At 40.6% G+C, this 21068-nt stretch overlaps 2 protein-coding genes across 3 annotated transcripts; both read left to right on the top strand.

Annotated features, from left to right (window-relative positions):
- Positions 1-1716: 1716 nt before the first annotated feature.
- On the top strand, positions 1717-8578 carry LOC147332334 (uncharacterized). The gene is made up of 12 exons (XM_086288810.1): positions 1717-1968; positions 2653-2764; positions 3649-3742; positions 3997-4051; positions 4266-4406; positions 4816-4976; positions 5820-5918; positions 6046-6191; positions 6530-6701; positions 6784-6896; positions 7027-7111; positions 7318-8578. Exons 1-12 carry the CDS (start codon positions 1851-1853, stop codon positions 7375-7377), a joined length of 1356 nt encoding a protein of 451 aa, XP_086144936.1. The 5' UTR covers positions 1717-1850; the 3' UTR covers positions 7378-8578.
- Positions 8579-9866: 1288 nt separating this feature from the next.
- Positions 9867-21055, top strand: rabep2 (rabaptin, RAB GTPase binding effector protein 2). Of its 2 annotated transcripts, XM_086288809.1 has the most exons (12): positions 9868-10120; positions 13404-13559; positions 13946-14028; positions 14101-14451; positions 14622-14717; positions 16576-16674; positions 16992-17105; positions 17544-17622; positions 17734-17745; positions 17825-17979; positions 18146-18262; positions 19019-21055. In XM_086288809.1, exons 1-12 carry the CDS (start codon positions 10072-10074, stop codon positions 19121-19123), a joined length of 1416 nt encoding a protein of 471 aa, XP_086144935.1. In that variant the 5' UTR covers positions 9868-10071; the 3' UTR covers positions 19124-21055. The 2 variants fall into 2 exon arrangements, with proteins under 2 accessions (XP_086144934.1, XP_086144935.1); XM_086288808.1 differs by having other exon boundaries at positions 9867-10120; positions 17544-17745.
- Positions 21056-21068: the final 13 nt, after the last annotated feature.

The raw sequence follows: 21068 nt of genomic DNA, 5'->3' as shown, positions 1-21068 counted from the left end.
TACTTTGCATTCTATTCATGTGAAAATAAATTCCCACATATATTAAACAAGTTAAATGTGTTTGCCTCACACTGTGTTGCTGTGTGCACTCTATGTTGTATGCGCAGTGATCCCTTTTTCCACCAGCATAGCAGTGCAGGCCCTCACAGCTTCTAGTGGTTAGTACAAACTGATGTTCCAACCATTTTATTAAGCACGTATCCAATTCAGGGGTGGAGCTAGAGCTTAAACCTATAGCCAAATAATGACTCCAATTCTAAAAAACATGGGATGCTGTATAAAATGTAAATAATAACAGAATGCAATGATTTGCAAATCTTATAAACCTGTATTTCATTCACTGTAGAACAGAGAAAACATATCAACGCATCATTTTATTGTTTCATGTAAAATATTGGCTCATTTTGAATTTGATGGCAGCAACATGCCTCTAAAGAAGATAGGGCAACAAAAAGACTGGAAAAGTAAGAGGAACTAAAAAGAAGCAACTGGAGGAACATTTTGCATTTAGGTTGAGTGACAACAGGTTGTGATTGGATATAAAAAGACTGTATTAAGAAAAACATCTTAAAGTTTCACCAATCTGCATCTACAAAATTAAGGAGTAATTTAAGAAAAAATGTTCTTCAATGTAAAATTGTGCATTCTTTAATACTGTATCATTGACAGTACATGATATCATCGGAAGATTTTGAAAATCTGGAGAAATCTCTGTGTGCAAGGGACAAGGCCAAAAATCAATATTGGTTGCCTGTGATTTTCAGGCCCTCAGTGCACTAGATTTAAAACAGATATAATTCTTGAATAATTCTTGAATGAAACGGGCTCAGGAACTCGTTCAGAAAGAAATCATCGTCTGTGAACACGGTTCACCAGACTATCCAAAAATTTAGGTTAAAGCTAAAAAGAAGCCATATATGAACATGATCCAGAAATACTGCCTTTTTCTTTGGGCCAATTCTCACTTAAAATGGACTGGGCCAAAGTGGAAAACGTCTTCTGTGTTCGGACTAATTACAGTTTAAAATTCACTTTGAAAACATGGAAACTACATCATTTGGACTAAAAGTAGTAGCTGTACCATCTGGCTTGTAAACAGCACTCAGTTCAAGAGTATATAATTGCTTATGAAACTGACAGCTTTCACACTGGAAAGGTCGCATACAGTTTTTTAGAGTAACATGTACTCCCACTCCCACTCAGATGATATCCTTTTCAGAGAAGACCTTGCATAGTTCAGCAAGACAATGCTTTGATTTAATCCAAGGAACTTCTTGGTGTGAGTCGACAGTGTTTTTAAAAATCCAACCAAAATGTCTGGACCACAAATACACTAACATGTCTGCATTAATTTGCACAGAGCCCCACAAAATAGGGATCAGGTATCCTTAAAAGTCTTTTTCTGCTATTACTAACATGATGCTTACAAATTATTTTTACATTCAAGGTGCAGCATGTGTGAACGTAAATGTCCTTGGCTTTGAAATACTCGTTTACTTATGTTTTTAAAATTGCAGATATAACTTGCTGTGATTTTAAACACAAGGGAATCTAGTTTAATTATTAAAGTTTCCCTAATGAAATGTTGTGTTTATTAAAAAACAGCTCTACTTATCCAATATGTCTGTCTAACCAGGAAATGTTTGGCGCTTCCCCTCAGACATATTCCAAACTTCATTACCCATAATCCCGTGCAACAAAAGCCGCCCAAGCTGACGACGTGGCCAAGGCACAGACCGGGGCGATTCAAACGAGGCAGACAGGCTTTGTTTGTAGCTAGCTCATTGAGGTGGAATTCATATGCTTGCTGAAGTTTGTGTGAATCTTTTAATTCATCACTGAGTGTAACGATGTCCGGGAAAATCAAGAGCCGAAGTGCTGCAAACTCAGACTCGATAACCGGCGGTGTGTCCTGCGATGAGCGCATCTTGCGGGATTGTCATGAACTGTACACGGATCCTGACAGCGGTGAGTTGGCTGACGTACAACTCGTGGAACTGACAGCATCTCACCTGACGCCTGCACCTTTCACCTGTTTGATATTAAAGTTGATAAAACAAACTCTTTGCTGCACCGCGGGGTAGCTAGCTAACTTTGTACATAACGTTAGCCTTTCCCAAAGCACGGGGAGCTAACCGTTAGCTGAGTTAGCTAGTGAGGATTTTATATTTGCTGACGATGCGACTGTCAACATTAATGCTGGTTAAATCAGTCACCCACTGATGTGACACTCTGTTTGTTATTAATAAGTCAGTTGCATAGTTGTAATGTAACTTCTAATATAGGTTTACAAGGCACACTTCTGGATCTGGATCTATCTCCAGTATTGGCAGCACAGGGTTATCCTGTATATTGAGAACGTGTGCAACATTTCAGCACCAGATCTGCCAGTTGACTCATACATCTCGCTGATATATCTCAAAGATAATGACGAGACAAAATGCCAAGTGAAAAAATGGGAATGATGAGAGAAAGAAGACTATCACCTAGCGAAATGGCTTCCTTTGAGTAGTTGAGAACTTTGATATTGTCCTTTACATGCCAAATGTCACTTATCATTTAGATCTGCTCATCCCAACACAGCACCATGATTTTTCTCCTTTCCTACAGAAGCTAATAAACCATCTGTGTCCTACTCTCTGTTATATTCAGGGTTGATCACAGTGGCCGAATCGGTTGGTGTGAAGTTGCTGCCGCCCAGAAAAAAGATCACAGTGCTGCTGATGGGGAACCACTCTGCTGGGAAAAGCTCCTTCATCAATTGGTAAATATATACTATGGATAAATATTTGCACAAGTGCAAATAGGTGGCAGATTATTAACCACTTATCCAACTGACAAAGTAATGGAAATCTGGTGTCTGGGATGAGGAGACTTCTGTGTTAAATCTATGCCGTAGGTACGCGTAACCGCAAAATCCTTCCGCAACCCTACACCTTCAGGACTCATAGATGTTAGCAATTTCCTGGAAGGAGATTGTCCCAACCATTAAAATAGATATTAGGGAATGTGAAAAAATGGAGGAACTTGACGGGCAAATATGTTTAAAACTGAAAATTGGAAGTAGGACTCAGGAGGGACAAAGTCTCAGGTGTTTCTGTTGTGGCATCCACTGCATATAAAACACCGGGACACAACCGCATAACCTAATATAAAGCATTGCAATCATTACCAATTGTAATGACAGCAATGGATTGCAGAAGTTTTAATCAGCTGTTAGAGGGAACCTGGTGTTCATCCTATTTCTTTCCTGATGGGGATGTTGTGCTTCATGATAACCATGTGCCCATGTATCGGTGCACAACTCAGAGTAAACTCAGTGCCAAGGAACAGGCACTGGAGGCCCTCATCAGACTAAAACCTGACCAAGGTGCCTGTTGGCTTTCCTTTAATTTGTTGCCCAGTTGCACAGCAGTCAGACTGAATAAAGCGCATGTGTGTATCCTCTGAAATTACCAGTATTTAAAGAGTTACAATTACTTCTAAATGTTCTCGGATCTTCATTTGACTCACGTCTGAATCTGAGTTGACTAAATTATCCTGTCCATCTTTATCAGTGTCTTTAGCATTCAGTTGCGCCCATCATTCTGGTTTTTATACACTATTCAGATTAGCAATAATCAAGATCTTTCTGTTCTTATTGTTCAGGTACGTGGAAGAGCACATCCAGCGCACTGGAGTAGCAATTGAGACCCAAGGCTTTAGCTTTGTTACAAGTGGACGCAAGAGAGAGTCTCTCACAGTAAGTGCTGCAGTCCATTTTCTGTTTTTGAGACAGGGCTATGGGTGTTTTCAAAAGGCACGTCTCATTCCCACCGTGAGCCATTTCATCTTTAAAATGTCAGCTGTCTGCTCCTCGTAACAGTGATTTATTACTGTGGACTAAAATGAGTTCGTCTTTTGTGGTTTCAATGTTCTTGGAGTACCTGATGTCTTTTTTGCAAACTATCTGTGACAGATCTACTTCTGCTTTATTTATTTATTTATTTATTTTAGGGAAACGCCACCCTTCATCTGTATCCACACTTCAAACCTCTGCAGGAGTTTAAAGGTGAGAGATTTAATATGCCCAGAGATTTGCTATGGACAGTGTTTTGGCAGTTTGCCGTTTTATTGGAATTCATTTAAAATGATTTGTATGTACCAACAAACAAACAAAAAATGATTAAAGCGCCCAGTTGAATAGGAAGAGAAAACCTTTTAGAGTAGTAGTTCTTATTAATGCTAGGCACTCACTGTAACTGTGTTTCTGAATTCTTCCCCAGGTGTCTCAGAGTACTTGAGCACAGAGATCTGCACGTCTCGACAGAAACGGTTCAGCTTGGTGACGTTTGTTGATTCGCCAGGCTTGGTGGACGGCGATATGAAGTATCCGTTTGACGTGGACGAGGTCATCCTGTGGCTGGGTGGGTTTCTGCTGTTGTCTTGTGGTAGTTTTAAGCAATCTTCTTTTGGTAATGCAGAAGGAGAGCGGTAGCTCTGTGAAACCAAAGATACCTGAAACAAACAAAACTAAAAGCACACTCAATTTGGAGTCATTTAGATGCTTGTGGGCCTCTCCATTATAATGAATGATCAGTCAAGTTTTTATCTCTTCATTAGTACTTTTAATTTACCCTAGTGAGCTTTGTGAGTCAGCTTTGCGTGCTTCGACACATCTTTAAGCAGTTTAAGTTCTTAGTTTGACTAAATAACAGGGAAATAGAAAGAAATTCCACACTTGTTGGGATTACGACCCAGTTTATAATGCGATGAGAATAAATCCACAGGGTTTCCTCAGTAGTAAATAATGCCCCTTTTCACTGTCGCTCTCAGGTGATCTTTGTGACCTAATTCTGGTCTTCTTTGACCCCATGGGTCAGGCTCTGTGCAAGCGCACCCTCAACATTGTGGAGAGCCTGAATGAAAAGCATGGAGACCGGCTGCGGTTTTACCTGAGCAAGGCTGACGAGGCCGGAGGAGAGTCGGACAGACAGGTACGTATACTAGCAGCAGCTTCTGTAGGAGAGTCAACGCTTTGAACAAACAAAGTTACATCATTCTCTTTGTATTAGATAATTCCTTCCCACACTCTGCAGTGCAGTTTCTAAGTATGCTGACCCGGTGTGTTTTGCCAGTCTAGTGAATAAAAAAAACAACAACAAAAAACCCCCAAAACCTGCACTGGGTATGGAAAAATGATTGAGTGATGCTTTTGCTCATTAATCTTGCATTGAAGAACACCCCTCTGATTACTTTCAGGTTATTTTCTGTGTCACAAAGGTGGCTCCCTGTTCTGGAGCCTGGTTTAAAACTGTCTGAAGTGCCACATTTTCTTTCACCAAGGGATTTCTGTGAGTGCGACACAGATTCCCTGCCAAAGGGAACTGTTGTATATACGCAGCCTGTTGAGCCGTATCTTACCAAAGTTTGTTAATATCCATCAATACATTCATCCATCCACAGAAAAGGAAACTGATAAATGTTTTTGTGGTTGATCCTCATATGCTGCAAAGTCTGTTTTACGCTGATGAAATTGTAGCTAATAGAGCACAGATTTCAGACTTGATGAGTATATTTGTAATTTCTAATTTCATTTCGATCTGTCCATAAACTAAAGGGATTTCCTAATTTGCAGTAAGATAATACTTGTTTAAACACGACATTGTGCAGTCACAGTATTCATGAGTAAGTGAATGGTGCATTTCTAACTTTGTTTGCATGACTAAATAACAGAAAAGCACCACATACAGTCGATAATCTCCCTATCAGTAGCAGAAAAATTGCATCTTTGTTCTGTCTCCTCCTGACTCCTGTGTCTTTTGTTACTGCTCTCTCAGAGGGTGATGATGCAGATTGTCCAGGAGCTCTGCAAGCGGCCCGGACTCAACAAGTGTGGGTTTGACATGCCCACCATCTACATTCCTAATCCAAATAAGGTAAAAGTGATTCTTTCATCTCATCTTTCTGCCTTCCTTACTCTTTCTACACACACACAATTCACCAGTTGTTATAGACTACTGTTTAGAAGAAAAACAATCCTCCTGTTTGTCTTCCTGCTGTCAGCCAAGCCGCTGCGTCAACCAGATTGAGGAGGTTTGTCGCACCATCGAGAAAACTATCAACCAGACGGTCCAAAACACGCTCAACTCTCTGGAGAGGGACTGTGAGCTCATTGTTGAGGCTATCGCAGACAAGCTCAGTAACGACAGGTAACACAGAGGAGACACTCACTTTGTAATTCACACTGCACTGACCACCTCCTCTGAAAGGCTACTTTCACCTGCTCCCTTATTCACAAGGTATTGCCACAGCAGGAGGTTCCTGACACTGTTTTTCTTGCACACGGTGCCCTTTTGGCCAATAATTTTAACATCGATTTAAGAGTTTGTGCGTTCACGCCTTTTAATAGCCATACATTGACCTTGAATTAAAGTGTAACCATAAAGATTGACGGGAATCCTTCAGTAGGAGTGCTCAGAGGAACGTGTGAGTCATATTTTTGTTTGGAATTGCCTTCGGAGAATAACCTGACCATCTGTTCACGCAGGCAGACCACTGTTGAGAACCGACGCGCACGCTGCAAGAGCTGCTTCCTGACTCTGCTGGGTTTCAGCGTCCCTCTGGCTCTGATGGCGTTTCTGCTGCTGGGCGCTCTGTCCCAGGACCTGCTGGAGGCGGCTCTGGGCCGAGAGGGTACAGAGGCGCTCTCCCTCTACCTGGTCAGTGGCCAAGCACGCTCGTCATTCATAGTTGAAACTGTTGCATATGGTCTTCACATAAGACTGCTCTTGTGTCGTGCAGACGCCCGCGGTGAAAGTATTTGACTCCCTGTCTGTGGAGCAGCGGCTTTATGGCTGCGCTGGGCTGGTGCTTCTGTCCTTCCTCCTGCTCATTATTGCACGCTTCATCTTCAGGTAGGAAGTTTCGCAGTGTCATCACAGCCTTTTAGACTTTTTCATCCATCAGTACCCGAGGCACTTGCATGTCCTCATGTTATTTGTTCACTGCGAACCTCATCACACTTCTCCCTTTGATTCTTTGCAGAACTCAACCCACTCTATCGACCAAACAGAAAAGGCAGCTGCAGGAGAAGCTGGAGTACGTGCAGGAGGTGGTCAAGACCAAAAAGGTAGTGTGTATGTGTGCGGATAGGGATGCACTGATCAGATATCAGTTTGCTGACCGCTCCAACCACACTAAGCCTAAGCAAAGAAATCTGTACGGGTGCCAGAACTGAAAAAAGTTGGATCTTTGCATCCCTGTATGAGTGTGACTGCTTCTGCTGGCATGAAGTGGATTATTTTGGGATTTTAATGGTTGATTCTCTTCCTGTAGAAAAAGCTGTATGAAGACTACCTACGCCAGAGCGTCAGCGATCACGACATGGGCTTGTAGAGACGCATGCATGCAGATATCCCCACTGTCACGAAGGACTAGACGATCACTTTTCCAAGATTCCACACCAGCCGCCGTGCTCTGCAGACCTCTTGGTGGTGAACCATCCAAGTTCTGGTGCTGTGAACTGTAAAGCCACTTTACCCATTTAGATGATGTTATCTCTGTTATATTAAAAAAAGCTGTTAAACCACACACTACCTGCAGATGAAATGAGCTTTTGTTACTGATGACTTCTTTGTAAACATTTTATATACACATATCGGTGCCTCTTCTCTGAAATGATTTCAGGCTTATACCACTTTAAGATATTTAAACATTTCCAAACTATTTATAATATTTCTGTATGAGACCTAAAGCGCTGTTTTGTGTGAGTCACTTTCTATGAGCTACTGTTTCTGAGGACCTTTACCAGAGTTTTTTACAGTGCTTGTGACTCGTTAATGAATCCATTTCCCATCATGAATGTCTGCAGGTTGTGTAGGTTGGCTCATATGTAGAATATCCAGATGTCTGCACGCATCTTGATGCTGCAGTAAGAAGTGTTACCTGTGACCAATCAAACCTTTTGTATTTTCTTTCTACATTGTGAACATGTTTTAAACTTGAATAAATAAAAAAGCAATGTTCAATACATTAATGGATTATACTTTTTTTTACTTTTCTTCTTAAGCGTAAGGTTTAAGGATTTTATGTAATATTGTGACATGTTAGTGTTTTAAAGCTTTTTTCCTTGTGAACTTGAAGTTTGGACACAGATGATCTCTGTTTACAGTCCCAGTTTCTATTGAATGGAAGTCAGGATATGATGTCGTGTCTCGGTTTTGAATGTTTTGTTTTTGTAAGAACCTGTGAACAACAGTGCCAGTTATAAAACATCATCGCAACAAAACCACATCAGGATTCCAGATAAATACACCATAGACTTGTGTGGTATCAGCATTTTAAGTGGTTTCCAGCTTGTTTTTCTAGTATTTGTTTTTTTTTTTTTTTTTTTAATAAAAGCAAAAACAGGAAACTACCACGGGATATTTCCTGTTCAGTTATGCTTTTGGTACCCAAAGGAAACAGGTGCTAGGAGACCAGAGTGCAAAGTTTTGCTCAGAAAATGTAATTTCCTCTTTTTAAAAGGTTAACCATTGGTTTGACCTGTGAATGCCACTTCGTCAGTGTAAAATAGTTTCTTGCAATCGTATGAATGCCTCATGATCTAACGGTGAATATGTTTCTGTTGCTTCCTGACATAATGTATGTCAATAAGTACATTGTAAGCCTTTCAAAAGAAGTCTAGTGTTACCATTTTGGGTCGTAGTCTTATTCTTTCGGTTGTTCCCTTTAGGCCTGCCTCCTCATCCTACCCCTAGTATCTTCCTCCTCAGTTACGCCAACCCCCTGCATATTGCTTCTTTCCTTCTGTCAAAAATCACCCTGACACATCTCCACCCACTCCACCCTGCCTGCACTTCTTCACTTCTCTCCTGTACTGTCAGCTGCTTTGGATGGTTGACCCCACGTATTAAAAATCATCCACCATCACTACAGTATCTCTGCTCCTCACAGCTTCATCGCTACACCACGTTAAAAAAGTATTTGCTCCCCTTTCTGATTTTTTTCTTCATATTTGTGACATTTAAAGGTTTCAGATCATTAAAATCAGATCAATCAGAAAATAAAACAGCTGAGGAAGAAAATCGTTGATATCTGTCAGTCTGGAAAGACCCAAAGACTTCTGGGAAAATATTCTGTGGACTAACGAGTTGAAAGTTGAACTTTTCTAGAAGGTTTGAGTCCTGATGGATTTGTGTAAAACTGACAGAGTATTTCATCGAAGCTGTGGCGTATTTGGTTATGGAGCAGGACTACAGTGTATTTACCAATACAGGTGTAAACCAAAAGTATTCGATTTTTTTTTAAATTCGCCTACAAAGATCAGCAATCACCTGTTTATTTTCATTTCACTCATTTGAGTCTTTTCTGTAAGCACACCTGGTTTTTTGGTTTGACTTTGGTTAACTAACATTACCAGTATCCCTCCAGCAGAGGGTATACTTATTTTGTATAAACTCTGATTCATGTTTACAGTCACACTTACTTTGTATTTTTTCCTATTTCTACATAAAATGAATCAGATACTCCCACGGTGGCTTTTGCAGCTAAAAAAATACATTTTTGTGAGATTAAAAGGAGCATTTAATCACCTCCAAATAAAGTTGTCTAAGTCAGTTTGTTAAGACAATAAAGAGATAATAATCTTAATTAATATAATAAGTAATCTGTGTTTGATGATATTCTTGCATATGGACTGAAATGTGGATCAAGCTATGGTTCACTGATCTCCAGGGTCATAAGCCCGGGCATATCAGGATGTACAGTAAAATCTCCAGGGAGGAAGCAGCAGTAATAAAACTCAAACCTGAGCACCACGACATCTTGATATTAATGCGCATTTAAAAAAACCATCCGAACTAACCGACTAAACACTGGAGGCAAACAGGGACAGGCATCTATGCACAGGAAGGAGGTTGACGTGTTTTCCGCAGGCTTAGACCGGGGAAAGTTGTTTCCTGAAGTTGACGCTGTGCTTATCATTTCCACACTCAAGTCCTGCTGCTTGCACAAAAATGATCAAGACGGATTTACCACTGTTTTGATTAGCTTTTCTTCCCCCCTCCCCTGACATCCCTTCCTCTTCTGATGATGGAGCTGCCAGACGAGAAGATGAGCTCCAAGAATGAAGACACAGGTAATTAAAAAACAAACAAAACTTTAATTTGCTTCACAGCTAGCTACTATCACCACATTCACCATCAGGGTAAGCTACGAGGCGACACTGGCCGCTTTTCCGCTTTAAACGTAGTTAAGTATTCATTTTAACTTGTTGCTTGTCTTCAGCCGGAACCTGCTGTTGTTGAAGGGGCGCTGGGGAACGTAGCCGGGAGACGGCCTGTTAGCATTACTGCCCATAGAAATGAACGGACGATGCTAACCGCTGGCTAGCTCTGTATTAACGTTTACTTTTCTCCTCGAAAAAAGAGGGAAAGTGGGTTTTAATGTTGTTTAGTTGCCACTTCAATCATACACATTGGTGTTATTGCAGCATTAGGGCTAAAACCACTAGGTAATTTATGACAAATGGTAAATATAACAATGATTATAGCACTGAAAATGTAACTGAAAGTAAAAGAAGCCTTCATTAGCTGGCATTTTGTTAAAGTAGTCGTATTATCCAGTGCACACAATGTCACTGAAATATTATTACTTGCATTAAAGCATGAGTTTACCTTTCAGGTGATTTAATAAATAGTAGGAGGCAGCAGTGCACAGGCTGTTTTGCATTACAAAGTCACATAGATGTGGTGATGAACAGCGTGCGTGCCCTTGGAAAGGGCGTCGTGCGGAATGAAGTTCACATGAATGTACACCCATCTCCTGGTGTCCTTGAATGCAGCATTTGAGTAAGTTTACAAATCACCTTGTAGGTGTAGGGTAAGTAGTAAAGGTCAGTGCAACAAGTGCTTGCTGTAAATTTCTCAAGCAGCACAGGTGTCCTACAAATAACTGTAACCTGTATGAGATTGTCTAAAAGTAGCAAAGTATAAAGTTTCACTCGTCCCTTTTCCAATGGTGCTGTAAGTTACTGCAAATTTCGGTATCGATCCCAATACCAAGTAAGTACAGGGCCAGGAGTGATACTTTTAATTTATAAAGGAAGCTAATGTAGAGGGGAGGAATGTGTTGAGGTATATTTTTTTCATCCTCCCTCCTTTCAAATAAAAAATATACTGTAAACTGAAGCTGTCTTAGAGATTGTAGAGAAATGCTGCTCATTTTTTTAAAAGTTATTAAATAAATACTTTTTAGGTTTGAGTTCCTGTGTGTGAAAGTGAGCAAGTTGTAGAAAGCAATTTAATACAAATAAAAGAATAAATGGTTAGACTGAAAGCTAAACTAATCAGTGATGTGGTCCAAGCCAGCCCCTTGGTCAAATCAGATGTTTTGTTGTTGATTTTATGTAAAAAGCCTGCAGCAAGACACTTTAAACATGTGTCTTCCTTCAGATGTTAATGCAAATATTTCATGAACTTAAATATACTGGTGTTTAGTACTGGAGTTTAGGTCTTTTACTGAGTACAACCACTTTGATTTCACAGATTTTACAGGTTACAGAAGGAGCCAAGTCCTGTAATTTTCAGACAATTTCAAGTTCTGAGATATTTTTAGGCTCAAACTATAGATTTCCAATAATGTGTAAGTCAGATATCTCTGCTGACTAGTTACTGTGGCCAGTTGGTTTTCACTTTCAGTTCCCTGATGGACTGAATGATTCGAATTCCAAATCTGTGCAGTGTTTCCTGTGTACTTCCACCCTATGCTGAACAGTTGTCAAAATACCCTTTTCATAAAATGCTTCTGCTTTTTTTTTTTGTTTGTTTCTTCAGACATTTGACCAAAGAGATAAGGTTTAACCCAATAGGTCCGGAGCAGCTGTGTCCAAATGACTCCAGCTTATGGAGATTTTTTGCATACTTCGGACATTGGCTTTTGTGACCGCGTCATAGATAAGGCTTCCTTTCCTCTTCCAGACCATGTTTTTCAGCTCTGTGTAGCAGCAGTACAGCATAACCCACCCCTGTGTCAGCGAAACTTTCCTGGAAGTCATTATAGTCACGTCGAAGCTTTTCCTAATTAATAATAGTTGTCTGCATGAGATCGATCATCATTTACAGTTTTTTAAAATTTACAACAGCCAAAAAATGTCCATAAAATAACTAAGTGAAAACAAAGAATAGAACTTATTAGGGCTGTTGGCATTAACGCGTTAACGGTGACAGCGCTAGATCTTATCGATCAAATGATTGATTTTTGTGTGCTCGAGCTTTAGCTTATTACACCTGCGTTCATATAGCATTTTCTAAATGCCCATGCTTTTAGGACTAGATTCCAGAAAAACCAGAGAAACAAAAATAATTGAATAAATTCATAATTAAATTATGAAATTAAAAGATAAACAGCAGACCAAACAAATAGTGCATGAGCACACTCAGTTTTTGATTTGTTTACAACCTGATTTGTTTACAACAAGCAATCCTATTTGAGCTTTTGACCTAAATCAATTGAGCATGGATCAAGACATTATGAAACATGTAGTTTAAATGAATAGTCCATCAGCCGTTTCCTAACAAGGTTATTGTAGTTAATAAAGCTGAACAGAATACTCAAACTAGGAGGGGGAAAGCATTTTAGTCACTATAGATATGGAAATGTGGTCACATTTGTCTACACAAGCAAACTTGAAGGGTTAGGTACAGGGATGTTTATATTGTATGACTGTTTGTTTTGTGTGTGTATCCTCATGCACCTAGTAGCCCATGTTTGTTGAGTGTTAACACAAAGGTTAGAGCACACTTTATCAGTTCCTAATGACGCTACTTGACTTATTTTAATCTGTGGTGACTCAGCTGAAGGTTAATGAGCTCATGATTATCTGATATTATGTTAAAAAGCTGGTGTCTAAACTTTTGCACATCCTGTAAATTCTGCTTATTTTTCAGGATAATAAAAAAATGACTGAGTTAAGTTTATTATTTGCTAGCTGAAAGAGAAATATTCATTTCATTTCATTATTTTTTTTTTAACCTCAGGTTTTGATTCAGAAAAATCAAAATTTCTAACTTATCTCAAATCTTTGAGATTTGAGCCCTGACATCCAACTGCTAAAACAGATTTTCTTCTGTTCAGAAAAGCGAAAGTATATAACTGTAATTTGACATGTTGATAAAAAATAATTGTTTTTAAATTTTTGTGAAACGGTAAGCTTGAAATTATGATTGATAACAACAATAATTATACTTTCAGTTAAAAGCTCAAACATATAATCCATTTCATTGGACTAACCGTTACAGAAACATAAACTGTTTTAGGGCAGCTGTTGCACAGACCTTTCATTGGCTGGTGATCTAATAAATTTGTTTAGCTCTAACTTAATAAAGGAAAAGCACAAAAATGTGATGTCCTGTCATTTTCAGAGACGAGCCTGCAGGCCCAGCTAGCAGACTGCAGAGCACAGGTCGAACACTGGCAGGGTGTGGCGACGATCTGTGAGTTGAGCAAACAGGAGGAACTGGCAGAGCTGCAAAAACAATGCGATCAAGAGATCCAGTCACTGCAGGAGGCTCTCAGAGGTCAGTGATTGTTGTGCGTTGGCCTGGCCTGGATTTCTTTGTGTGCACAGTGCAAAATATTGCATAAGCACAAAAGCCCAGTTTTTCCTTCGTCTTTTTTTAATCAAATCTCCAAAAAACTAAAACTGGACATCGTGGGTTTCCCATATAAATTTTTGAACAAGTTTAAATGTAGTTTCTGGCACTAATATTTATTCAGTAATTTGCTCCAAGGTAGAGCCAATAGCTTTAAGAAATATTGGACAAAAGTAGCGCAAATGGATGTATTTTTATGAATTTCTTTTTTTGAGTGTGATGAAAAACAGATTTTGTAATCGTGTTAATGTCCCAATAGATGAAAGCTGAACTCGCAGATTATCATTATGTGTTGTCACTTGTGTTTTCAGAGACAGCAGCTCAGTACGAGGCCAGGATAGCTGTTCTGCAGTCTCAACCTGTAGAGTGGAAGAGATCCAGTGGACCCCACATGGTCAGTGTGTGCCCGTGTTGCTTTTCCTCCAGGTGTCTTGGGCTCCCTTCATGTGATTTTTATACTTGTTAGATCAGTGGAAGGAAGGGAAGGGTGGATGCCGAACACGCGTCAGTCGTCAACAGTCTGACTGAGGACGAATCGGCGCCATCGACGCACAGCCATCCATCAGAGCTGGAGGCGGTGCCGGAGGGAGAAGGTGCTGCACTTACAACAGAAGGATATTTTTCACTAAGGAACTGTGACTCAGCCTCGTTGTCCTCTTTCTCCTTGGACACGCCGTCGCTGCCCAGAAAACACCACGCTCAGGACGACACTGACTCGCTGGTCTCCACGGGTACTTTGGTGCCTGAAGCCATTTACCTGCCACCAGCTGGCCACCGGCTGGTCACACACAGTGACTGGGACGCGCTCAATGCTCAGGTTTGGATTTAACCGTTTTTTTAATTATTCTGCATATTTGTTGCGCTACTTCTTCAAAAAGCCCCCTAAAATGCTGTGTAACAGCTCCAATGTGAGCAGATTTAATGTCTAAGTAGCTTCCAGTCAGCACCTGTGGTCTAATGACTTTGCATTGTGGCTTTTTCGGTCAGTTGTCAGAGCTGCGAGGGGAAGTGAGTCGCCTGCAGGCAGAGAAGGAGGAGCTGGAGAGAGAACTGGATACCCAGAGCAACCACACGCACAAACAGGTACAGGAACACGCTCTGACTGTGTGTGTCTGTATGTATGTACATATCTATATGCAGTGTTGGGACTAACGCGTTATTAAGTAACGCGTTACAGTAACTACGTTATTATTGTGATAACGAGCACGGTAACTAGTTATTATGCCAAAATCAGGAACGCGTTACTCGTTACTGGGATTTAGATAGGCTCGTTACTCGTTACTTCGTGTGGTGGCTATCGCGGAGCTTCCACAGATTCAGTAACATTAGCAAGTGGTGGAAGCCAGCAGGTGGATGAAGGAAAAGGGGAGGCGGTCCAAGTGTGAACTGAACTTCAGGTAAGAAGTTATGACCTGCAGTCTATCTGGGTCAGAAATGAACCAAGTTTAGGTGGAGTTTATTTTCGTTATTCTGACTTTTTCCATACTGCGTGCTAGCTAGCATGACAGAGTTTCTATACAGCTGGGTGGTGCTATGAAGTTAATGATGTTGAACTTTATTTTGTTCATAAGTTATTAGAGTTGCCAACCGTCCCGTCTGGTATTCAGAGAAAATATTACGCGTTTCTTATTGAGGTGAAAAGGAACAGTGTGTCCCCTAATTCAGCTACAATGAAAAAGGCACAAAGCTGGAGTTACTCTGTGTTTACGCTGCACAGCTGCCTCTTCTTCTCTCATCCTCTGCCCCCTCCCTCTCCTGTTTCTACTTCAGTCATGAAAACTGATCAGTGATCAGCTGATCGGCTCTCCTGTTTGTTTATCGCTCACTTTGCGCCGAAAGAGGAAACCAGCGGATGTCGCGCTAAACAACAGCAGCACTTTTAAGCTTGATCAGCTGTTGTTAGAATTTATTTAATATTAATTTCTAGTATCAGCTGATGTTTGCTGGAGCCACAGCTGCAAAAAAGCTGCTGGTCATGATATGGTTTGGTTATCTGGTGAGAGGGAAACATGAAGATGAAACCAGGAGATGTCCTTACTGAATCATCAGAGCTGTGATGGAGAAACAGGTTTACCTTTTAGGTGACATGAATGAGTTGAAGGGAAGTTATGAACTGTTTCTGAGAGACAAATAACCCCAGGTAACTGTGCAGGGGCGGGTCTAGCAAAGTGTTGCCAGGGGGCAAGGTAGGGCATTAACAGGGAAAGGGGGGCACAAAGAAATACTTTTCTTTCTTATTCTCATTTAAAATGTCTCGCTTTTAAAAAATAATTATCTGAATCTTACAACAAACGATTGATAGATTGATGCATATATACCATCAAAACTGTGTACATCACTGTCACAGCAGTGTTTGTTTTCATTCAAAGGCTTTATGATTTTTCCTATAATGGTGGGCCGGTCTCTAGTCAAAATACCCGGGACGATTTTCTGTCCCAGTCCAGCCCTGTATGCAGCTCATCTGCAGTCTGGTGTTACCTACATCTTCCTATTCAGAAGGCAGAATTTCCGAGTTCTGAGTACAATCGAAAGCACCACGACTGCAGTTTTTGTGTTGGATGTAAAAGACGCACATGACTCTGTGACGTAGGCTAGAATCATGGCAGCAGTCAATGACGGTCCAGGCGTGGGAATTCTCTCGTGGAAATATGCACATTATCTTTTCCTTTCTATTGGTAGGTGGCACAGTGCACTTGTGGCAAGTAAGCAAGCTAGAAGACTGGCAAAGTTATGGAAGAAACACATTAACAAGAGAATTCTGAGTCAAACCAAAGTTACTTTCCCTAGTAACTAGTTACTTTGAAAGTAACGAGTAACTTGAAGTAACTGAGTTACTTTTGAGAGAAGTAACTAGTAATGTAACTAAGTTACTATTTTAAAGTAACTTACCCAACACTATCTATATGTGCATTAACGAGTGTATGTATATGTGTGATCTTAGGTATCAACGCTCCAGTCTCAGGTCCAGGCTTCAGAGTCTCTCCTCCAGGATTTGCAGAAATCTTTCAGCCAGTCACAGAATGCAGTCCAGAGCCGGCTGGTGAGTAACATGAAACACTCAAACAACATATAGTGAGCTGTAGATTTGCTGTTAGGTTGGTTTGGTCAACTTTTAACAGACCCAGGCGAGTTTTTTCCCTTTGTTTACAGTATTACACACTCAGCTACATATTTACTAAACAGAAATTAACTGGCAGCGTTCATTTCCATAAACAACTCAAGTGTACGATGACTCAATCATCCATCACACTCTAGACTCCAGTGCTTGTTTGTACCATTATCCATGAAGCGATGTGAATGTTATTAGGATGGCAGATTCCAACTTACATTTGTTTGTTTGCTTTGCTTTTGGTCCAGGCGGAGTTGTCCCTTTCTCAGAGGAAGATGTGCAATGAGCTTTCCAGACTGAAAGGAGAAGAGGTTGAGGAGGATGTACCAGACACTGGCTCATCCTTCTCAGCAGCACTACATGTACAGTCTTTGAGTTTTTATTGCTTAGTTTGCTGCAGCAAGCAACACTTGAAACTCGATGATGTTTTTATTTTTAAACGTGAAATTCAGCACAGACAGTGAAATATTTTTAGGACGTTTATGGCATTTTACACACTCTCGAGAAGCTTGTCTGTCTGTTTGGAGTTCCTCTTTGTGAAGTAGTGGCTTTCCTTATTTAGAGTAGTTGTGGCAGATCAGTGGAAATATTTCAGACCTCTCACTTTCACTTCCGGCATTTTAAGATTGTAGAGAGAAGTTTAATTTTCTGGCAGAATAATAACTGTGTTTTTTAATGTGTATAATTAGCAGAGGTGGTGGTCAGGTTGTATGTGTGCTAGCCCGTATGCATTAAGACGTTTAATGTTTGCTTTTTGATGGCGTCAGTGTGACTTCATTTTTTAAAACTCTAACCTGCAGGGGGCGCACTGTGAAGAGCGCCTTCGCATTGAGATAGTCAACCTGAGGGAGCAGCTGGACACACGGACAGAGGAGAGCGGTCTGTGGATTATTTTATTACCTGTTGAATCTGCTGTGTTGCCTTTCTTGTACTTAAAGTTTTTTTTCCATTCTCCATCTGCTTCCTTCTACTTGAAACTGATGTCATCAGAAGTTTTAGAGGGTGAGTGACCAGCTTATAGCTTTAGATTAGTAGGTATTTGTATTTGTATTTTATTATACGTATTTTTTTTAATGTGCAGTGCAGTTTTCCAGTCTGAAGACCGAGACAGAGAAGATCCACGCTCAGAGGGAGCAGTTGCAGGCTGAGCTGCTGGCGTGCCGCACTGAACTGGAAGCCCTCCGGGTGGCGCTCTCTCATGTGCAAAGCACCAACAAGATCCTCAGCAGTGAGAAAGTAATTGCAGCCTGCTTTTAGATCTATAAGCTTTGTTGTTCTTTTGGTGGTTTGTTTTCATTTTCAGCATTCACCATTAGGAGCTTCCTTTTTTTTTTTTAAGTTGAGAAATATTAAAGTCAAACAAACAGGGATTTCATGTAACTGTTATTTCTGTGTTTGTCAGGCAACTCTGAACCAGCAGTGTCTGGAACTGCGGAGCCAGGTGATCAGCCTGCGCTCTCAGGTCGACACCAGCCAGGCTGTGCAGCGAGACTTCGTTGAGCTCTCCCAGTCACTGCAGGTAAGAAACAACCATCAGTGGTCAGCTTAATCTGCCAGGATCAGTTGGGGAGGGAGACGGAACAAAAAAACCACACTGTGGCGGAGAACCAGAGATGAATAATGACTAATGATTACATGCAGAGATGTGTATAAACGGAGCGTGAAAAAGGTGAGTGAAGAAGAAACACTGTGCACAGTGCATCATGGGAAGCCCCCAGCAGCCTAGAAATTTTGCAGCAAAACTAAAAGAATGCTGAGAGTCACCTGATCCAGCCCTAACTGTATGTAGAGATGATTTAAAATCAATTCTGGATTTAACAGTGAGCCAATGAAGAGAAGCCAGTTTGGGCGAAGGACTCCCTTTCTAGTTCCTTTCAGTACTTTTGCTGCAGTGTTTTGGATCAGTCATAGCCTTTTCAGGATGTTTTTAAAGGACATCCTGATAATAATGAATTACAGTAGTCCAGCCTTGAAGTAATAAATGCATAAACTAGTTTTTCAGCGTCACTCTGGGACAAGATGTTTCTAGTTTTAGAGATATTGTACAGATGCACGAAAGCAGTGTTACATATTTGTTTAATAAGCGCACTGAAGGACATCCTGGTCAAAAAGTGCTTCGTCACAGTGTAACCGGAGGCTGATGAATTATCTGGTTAGACACCATGTTTCTGTGGTGATCTGTCTTATCTAAGAATAACAGGAAAACTGTTTACATCAGGATGCTGCACATCATCGACTTGCTGATTTTTATCTGCCTACTTATCTCCCCTTTAAGGTGAAGCTGGAGTTAATTCGGCAGGCAGAGAGTCTGGAGCAAGTCAAGGAAATCCTGGAAGAGGGACATGGTGAAGATAACTCCCCACCTGTGGATACCCCTTGAAATGCATTGGAACCAAAGAGATGAAACATCCCAAGAGTGACCAAGAAAGCTAACCATGGCTACATGAAACACAGAAGATCTGATGGAGTGACTGCTGGAACGATGCTGCTAGCACTCATGCTGCGACACTGGAAATACTCCTAAACGGAAACATTAGGTCTCGGGGAGGTTGGATTGGTGTCAATGAAGGAAAGTGGTGCTTAATGACCAAAGCAAAGTCTTCTCACACTCGCTCATGGTTTTTCTTTTTTTCCTTATGCCTAGTAACACATTTATTCCTGTACAAAGACATTTGTAAATATTCTGTGTTTGTATATCTGACACGACTCCAGTAAAACACTCAGGGGTCCAACACTATCAGTAATTAATATGCAACTTATCAATATTTTTGCATCTCTGTGAATAAGGACCTCTCTTGGCAGTGGATCGGGTGCAATAATGAACTGACGCCACTAAATCTGCAGCATTTAGATGTGACTTTTAATACTTATAAGGATGAATTTGCTCAGCGTTAACATTCCTGTTTTCACTAAAACCATATTAGCTTTTAGACTCAACATTCTGGGTTTTATGATTAGGAGAGTGTCAGTAAAGAAATATTAACGTGTAACATTTTATTTGGTGCGACTGCACATTAGAAACTGATGGCAGGTTGTCACATCTTTTACATTTAAGTTTATAATTAAATCATGTGGTTGAGTTTCTTAACCCTTGGCTTCAGAGCAAGTTTACTGGAAACTGAATGATGCATATCAGCTTGTTACACAGTGTAACTGCACACAATGCAGTAGGTTAGGATTTAAAATGTGATTTAATGTATTTGGAAGTTGTTGCTGCTCTTGAAATTGAAGCTAAACCTTCATCTCTACAGGAAAATCCCAGATACTCCAACAAAGATCAGATAATACTGTGACTTGTTTTATTGTATTAATGACAGCACAGCCAGAGTCACAGCCCAGTCTCTATCCTACACTTACACTTAATCAGATAACTATGTAAACCATCTGTGTATTTTAAAACTGTGGAGTATTACCTGACAATGATTACACTTCCTTGAACTGGATATTTGGTTACTCGAACATCCTGGCTGTGCCGGAAGCCCTTTGCTCCTAAATGTTAAGTCAGCAGGTTTCCCAGATTGATGCCACCCTGTTGTCTTTTAAACACTGACCACATTATTATTTCTGTTGTGCTTTATAACAACCTGTGCAAAAAATAAATGTCGCCACTGGGAAGCGAGGCATGTCCTAAAGCTACCAGAGTGCTTGGCTGTCTGTACCTTTTACATCGCGGGCCACATACAGCCCACTTAGATCTTACTGCAAGTGTGCCGGACCAGTGTGAAGACTTTTAACTACACATTTATTCCCTGAGATATCTTAAGATTCTTTTCAATTCTATTTTATTTATATAGCACTGAGTCACGACAACGTATTAAGTAAAGTGCAATTTTAAGAAATGCTGCTGTAGTCAAACAGATCTCTGAGCTTAGATTTTTAGAAATAAAAGTACAAAATTACAAGAAAACATTGATAGCTCATTGCTCAGACTGTCCTGTAATTATAAATCCGAAATCCATCCATCTTATTCTACTTATTCTGAACTGGGTCGTAGGAACGGCAGCCTAAGCAGAGAAGGCCAGACCTCCCTCTTCCCAGTGACCTCCAGGCTCATCCATTCATTCAGTCCCTATGAAGGGAACCAAATCGAGGACATCAATGTAGCCAGCCCAACATAGGGTTACCGGAGACCATTCTGAAGTGTACTTTGACGGTGGGAGGTCTTTACCAGCAGGAGAAGCTGTAAAACTTGTGAAAATACAGTTAAAAGTCCAGAATTCACACCGTCTTTCACCTTCTCCAAAGCTGTGCTCTAGGCTGGATTGGAGTCATGTGGAACCTGAATTCTGCATATTTTGCAGGGGAATGAAGTGGCAGATCTCAGT

The sequence above is a fragment of the Aulonocara sp. 'chitande type north' Nkhata Bay genome, linkage group LG4 (assembly GCF_057382095.1).
Source record: "Aulonocara sp. 'chitande type north' Nkhata Bay isolate Kocher_YH1m ecotype deep benthic linkage group LG4, A_spYH_male_GT1.1, whole genome shotgun sequence".
In the NCBI taxonomy this organism is placed as follows: domain Eukaryota; kingdom Metazoa; phylum Chordata; class Actinopteri; order Cichliformes; family Cichlidae; genus Aulonocara; species Aulonocara sp. 'chitande type north' Nkhata Bay.
The sequence above is the reverse complement of the archived record's forward strand: the minus strand, read 5'-3'. Positions and strand labels throughout refer to the sequence as shown.

Bases quoted from the DNA above. Each gene is read 5' to 3' on its own strand.
- rabep2 (XM_086288808.1), top strand. From the start codon at position 10,072: ATGATGGAGCTGCCAGACGAGAAGATGAGCTCCAAGAATGAAGACACA. The intron at 10,121-13,403 runs GTAATTAAAAAA...TGTCATTTTCAG, and splicing joins CTCCAAGAATGAAGACACAG to AGACGAGCCTGCAGGCCCAG. The intron at 18,263-19,018 runs GTAAGAAACAAC...CTCCCCTTTAAG, and splicing joins AGCTCTCCCAGTCACTGCAG to GTGAAGCTGGAGTTAATTCG.
- LOC147332334 (XM_086288810.1), top strand. From the start codon at position 1,851: ATGTCCGGGAAAATCAAGAGCCGAAGTGCTGCAAACTCAGACTCGATA. The intron at 4,407-4,815 runs GTGGGTTTCTGC...TGTCGCTCTCAG, and splicing joins CGAGGTCATCCTGTGGCTGG to GTGATCTTTGTGACCTAATT. The intron at 5,919-6,045 runs GTAAAAGTGATT...TCCTGCTGTCAG, and splicing joins ACATTCCTAATCCAAATAAG to CCAAGCCGCTGCGTCAACCA.